Source organism: Sorex fumeus, unplaced genomic scaffold (assembly GCF_029834395.1).
Source record: "Sorex fumeus unplaced genomic scaffold, SorFum_2.1 ptg000073l, whole genome shotgun sequence".
Lineage (NCBI taxonomy): Eukaryota > Metazoa > Chordata > Mammalia > Eulipotyphla > Soricidae > Sorex > Sorex fumeus.
In genome coordinates this window covers 9,637,405-9,642,714 of record NW_026606130.1, presented here as the reverse complement: position 1 = coordinate 9,642,714, position 5,310 = coordinate 9,637,405, and the positions used below count along the sequence as shown (strand labels likewise).

The window sequence follows — 5,310 nt, the reverse complement described above, 5'->3', positions numbered from 1 at the left end:
GGCATGCTGCTTTATTCTTTTTAGCCCATTCCCTGTAAGTTTCTATTTTCTACAAGGTGGCTTTAACCTCTTTACTGTGACATTCAGTTTAGATTTATTTCTACAATTTTTCTTTCTTTTACCTTTTGTTCTGTTTCTGTCCATTCCATAGACTGGTAGATTTTTCCATCCTCCTCATGATAGCTTAAAAATTGCACTTTGATCCTACTTTTAAAATTATTTCCCTTATTTTTTGTCACTGAATCAGCATTTCCAGCAAAAGTAAACGTTTCTACTATTGGAAACACCAAAAGGCCTATTTTTGATCCAAATGCCTAGGATTGATAAGGCCACCTAGTAGCATCACTTTAGACAAAGTCAAACAATCCACCATACAGTGTAAAACCAAAAGACCTTTAATAAGAATTTACGGCACTGGTATTACAGGAACATTAATCCTTAACATGCAACAGAAATGATGATACCATTTGGACATTGTTAACAGATAAACTTGACCTTACAGTTAACAGCAATATATTCTACTGAAGAAAACAACTGAACTTATTTCAATGTTTCAGGTTAGAAAACAGACCCTATTTTTGAAGTTCCAAGTAGAATTTTGAAAGTTTAATTTTCCCTTCTAACTCCTAAGAGATCATATGATTTTTAAATGAAATAGTACACACAAGACTCCTTTCACAATAGAAATCACAAGGAATCAACAGTTGTATATTAATCGACTGATTTGATTTTAATTGTTAATTCTGAAAGGGCTCCTGCAGTATGGTGGATTTTTCAGATGGGGAAAACCATCATCAGACCAAAGTAAAGAGCTTTGGCCTCACAGCTGGGGAGGAAACATGCAGCGGCACACAGGACAGGTGCCTGACTTCTGAAGCCAGATAGAAACGCATGCCTTGTGAAAATAATGGTGACAAGGGAGCTCTGTTGCCACCTCTCCCTTCACATATTCACTGCAGCATATTGGACAGCACATTTCCTCTCCCACTGTGGTGTGATCTTCTGTGATTAGAATTTCAGGGAGAGTATCGATGCTCTCCTTGCTTGCTGGCGGATTTGCTACCTCTACATCCACTGCCAGAGATTCCAAGTGAGCAAGTGCTGTTTCCATAGCTTGAGCCAGGCGTTCTTCGAGAGCCATATATGTAAGGAACTGAGGATCCACATATGAAATGGCTTCAGCCACCCCAAGACCATCTGCAAACCCATCAAAGAGGCTCCAATCTACTTCAAGGTCTTCACTGACACTAGAGTCATCTTCAAGGTTATTATTTCCATCAAGCATGAATACTCCAGACTGCAAAAGATCCTGACCAGAATCATTCTCACCCTCACTGCTGCTCTCATGTGCATTAAATTGAAGCCAAGGGATTTCACCTTCTGGGGATGCCTGTTGTTCTTCCTGAAGAGGTGTTTGAACTTCTGTGAGCTCACTGCTGACATTGCTGCCAGAAGCATCAGTGGCACTGGGGGTGTCACCAGTACTGGTATTCACTCTGGCTTGATCAGGTTCAGGTTCTTCTCTCCCTGGCAGAGTTTCCCAACTTCCACCACTGGAGGACAGAGTGTGCCCACGAACTCGATATTTCTGTCGCAGAGCCTCAATCCATTCTCTATCACTATCGGAGTCATCGTCATCATCATCATCCTCCTCAAAGAATCTGTAGTAGTCATCACTGTGCGTCCAGAAATCAGGGTCAGCCATGGATCGACGTTGTCTCTGCAATTTTTCTGGCTTCACTTGCTCATTTCTGCCATCTCTCTTGTCTTCGGGGTATTTCAGCTCAGAGTAGCTAATTGAACTTTCTTCTCTGCTTCTTCTTGCTAAGCCATCTGAGCGGCCTTCATCAGTGTTGTTCCACCTAGAAGTACTATGTGGCATATCATCATCATCATCGGTATCAAAGAATACTTTTGGCTTTATGCAGGTTGGGCTGGCTAGATTTCTGACTTTGGGTCTCACTACCGGTTCTTCTGAACTCTGTTGGGGGTTTTCCCCACCACCACAAATACTTACAGGAGCCCTGCTGGGGCAGATGGGTACATTCTGTACCCATCTCTCCCTCTCAACATGGCTATTTGTGGCTATCTTGCTTTCAATGTGGGCCTGTGACCCCATTCTATTCTGTTGCAGGAACTCAGCCCTACTGGTAGAGCATCTTGCCCCAGGATCTGGGTCAAGTTTGCCAAGCTCCTCTCTCACATCATGGTTAAAATCAGAAAACTGTGTGGTCACACCAGGCAAAGACCTCACACCTTTATCTTGATCATACAGATTCTCATCTTTAAACTTGCCAGTCTTCCCTCTCACCGGCACAATCTCACCAGGCCCAGCCCCCTCCTCCTCACTATCATCTGCCCCCAAACAGTCAACATGTCCATAAGTCAATCCTCTTCTGCTACCTGAAGCACGGTACTCTCTTGGTTGGTACCTGGAACAGTCCTCATCATCAACATTCAGGCTGCTTCCCGAGCTTGTGCTGCCATCCCATCTCCGACGTGTGGTAGAAAATGGCGATCGGCTCCTCTTGTTGGTTTGGCTGGGGGTTGATCTGTACATCGGCGCTTTGGAAGTTGTCTGCCTTTGACTGGAAATCCTTTCCCTCTGGCTCATGGATTACCTGCAACTGACATAAGAATGCTTTCTTCCACACCTCCTACCCTACATTGAGCTGATATTAACTTGGAGCACACAGGCTTACTAGGTACCTGACCTACTGCTGACTAGGAAGGTTTCCAGTACAGCCAGGGCTAGAGTGGAAAGGCTTGGGCTCCCTAAACATACTTTGGACTTGCGAAAGTTAAATCTGCGAATTAGAAGCAGGGAGATTTCATTTTCCCTTCAATAGGCAGGTAAAAAGGACAGGAAAAATTAGTTTTTCTTTCTTCTAAGGCCTTCAGAAACATTCCAGTGATAGTCACATTAAAATATTGGCCAAAAATAACTACAAAAGTGAGTTTGTAGGAAAGTCAGGTTTAGGTGAGATCCTGACAGAAGGTTTAGGTGACTAGATGCTTGGAAGGTGGGTGAGCTACATGGAATTGTACCAAGTAGAGTGTGTAAACGAAGAAAATAATGCTGTGGGAGATTTTTATGGGGCGTCTGCATTTTTCTGAGCACTGCAGACATGCAGGAGAAATGCAAATTGGAATAGGGTGGAAAACAGAGAGCACTGCATGTGCATGAGTGTCTTTGTGTCTGTGAGGAGGATAGGCAGATAAAAGAAGGACCTAGCAATTGTGCAATGGAGAAATGTATCTGTGTTTGTTGGGGAAGGGCCATATTAGAGTAGGTTGGGGAAGAGGTGTGAGCATCAGCCAGAACAAGATCTATTCTGGATGTGTGTATGATATGACAGGGGTGAGCAGAGTGGTTTCAGAAGAGAAAGGGTATATGGAAGTAGTAGGAGAGAATGTGTGTACAGATGCATGTGCGACAGCTTCCTCACTAGAGGAATGATACCTGTAGAGGACATAGAAGGGTATGTTGCCACTGAACAGGGTGTCCATGACTCTGTGTGCCTGTGTTGGTCAAAATGGATCTGTGTGAATATACACAGTGATGAGAAGGCAGCAACAGTACTGCAGAGGGATGTGCATGTGGCAGGCAGCACAGGGTCCACCAATCAAAGATGTCTGAACACATAAATGTGGTGAGCAGAAGGGAGAGGTGTCCCCGGAGGCAGATTTATGTGAGTGCGCACATGGTACAGATAACAGGACAGTCTAAACACACACGTGACAGGTAGGGAACAAATCAGGGGAGCATTTGAGAGAGAGTATGTGAAGGAGTGTATGTGTGTGTGTGTGTGTGTGTTGGGTGCACATATCTTTAAGTGGTATATGAAAGAGGAGCCAGAAATCAAAAGATGTCCTTATATGTGTATGTTGCAGTGACGGTAATTTGATTCTGGAGGGTACCGTGTGCCAAGTCCTGTGGGTACTGGCCAGAAGACACATAGGCAGAGAAAGGTGTGGGTCAGTCCTGAGAATATGTAAGTGGCAGGTGTCAGGGGAAACACAGAGAATTGTGTGTGCATCTGTGTGCTGGAAGACGTGATAAGTGACAGGGTGTGGGAAAGTATGTGTATGCATATGTATATGCAGGCATGGATAGCAGTGAGACAGGGAATCATTCCCTATGAGGACAGGGATTGGGACTTCAGTGTAAAGTTCCTCTGCATGTGTGGTTATGTGTACGTATGTGTCCCTGTGCGCATACTCGAACTATGAGGCGGAGGAGGAGGGGCTGCGATGTCATAACGAGGTACAGGGGAATGTTATCAGCTCAAACTGCGGATCTGCAGATCTGATCCAAATCAATGTGACCGGAAAGGGGCAAAAAAGAAAGAAAAATGTGTGTGGCAATATGATTTTCCCTGACATTAATTTGTTTTTCTGACAATCCTCTGACTGGGAACAATATCTTTACCAGAGAAAAAATCTGAACATTTTACTATTCAGCAAAAGGATGCAAAATGAAGGAAGGACTGGCACGGAACAGTGAGCAAAGGGTCTGAGGAATTAAGAGGACGAAGGGAGGAGAAGCAGAGGGAGGGAGGCCGGTGAGGACTGCGACCACCATTCCCCTACTGAACAGCGAGAATGAATCCCTAGGCCAGATGGAAGGGGCCCGGGTGGCGTGGGGGTGGGGGTGGGGTGGGGGCGCTCACCACAGGAACAGGGCTGGGAAACGGAGGATGAAACCCCAAACAGTTCTCAGGAGGGCACAGGCCTCAAGCAGCGCAACGTTAGATTCCAAATCTGCCCCACTCCTTCCTGGGGGACGAGCTGGAAAATTTTCGCTACCCCCCTTCCCCAAATCCTCGCCCCCGCGACCCCGGTCTCACTCTCTAAACCCCGCGGCTTGGCCGTCCCACCATTTTGGTTGAATCGAGGAAATAAATGGCCTTTCACTCACCCCGTGCTGACACCGGCAAGATCTTGCAAGGAGCAGAGCTCTCGGGCGGACCTCAGACCACCTCGACAGCCAGAGTCGTGGCTCGCAAGTCTCCGGCTCCTCCCCTGCCAGACAGCAGCGAGGCGGGCGGCGACTGCAACGGCGGAAGTGAATGTGGCGTAGGCTGTGCCCGCCCCTTGATGTGGCTGCGCGGGGAGGAGGCTCCAGGCCTCGGCTAACCGGGTTGTCCCTCAAAATGTTATTACGTTCGAAATCATGAAATCGGCAAGGATACCGAAAAGAGTAGAAAAATATGCAACCTCCAGCGAGCTTTAACAAATGTTAAACCTCTAACCAGAGAACCTTCTGGGCTTTAAAAAATGAGACAAAATCTGCACATTCTTTCAGAT

The 5,310-nt window shown here is 46.2% G+C and overlaps 1 protein-coding gene across 2 annotated transcripts; it reads right to left on the bottom strand.

Annotated features, from left to right (window-relative positions):
* Positions 1–374: 374 nt before the first annotated feature.
* PJA1 (praja ring finger ubiquitin ligase 1) lies at positions 375–5,076 on the bottom strand. 2 transcript variants are annotated; one of them, XM_056130022.1, is made up of 2 exons: positions 4,922–5,076; positions 375–2,627 (listed from the first exon to the last, which is right to left on the bottom strand). In XM_056130022.1, the coding sequence occupies exon 2, from the start codon at positions 2,612–2,614 to the stop codon at positions 821–823; it is 1,794 nt and encodes a 597-aa protein (XP_055985997.1). In that variant the 5' UTR covers positions 2,615–2,627; positions 4,922–5,076; the 3' UTR covers positions 375–820. The 2 variants fall into 2 exon arrangements, with proteins under 2 accessions (XP_055985997.1, XP_055985998.1); XM_056130023.1 differs by having other exon boundaries at positions 375–2,621; positions 4,922–5,066.
* Positions 5,077–5,310: the final 234 nt, after the last annotated feature.

Coding starts and splice junctions, on each gene's coding strand:
- PJA1 (XM_056130022.1), bottom strand. CDS start 2,614: ATGAGCCAGAGGGAAAGGATTTCCAGTCAAAGGCAGACAACTTCCAAA.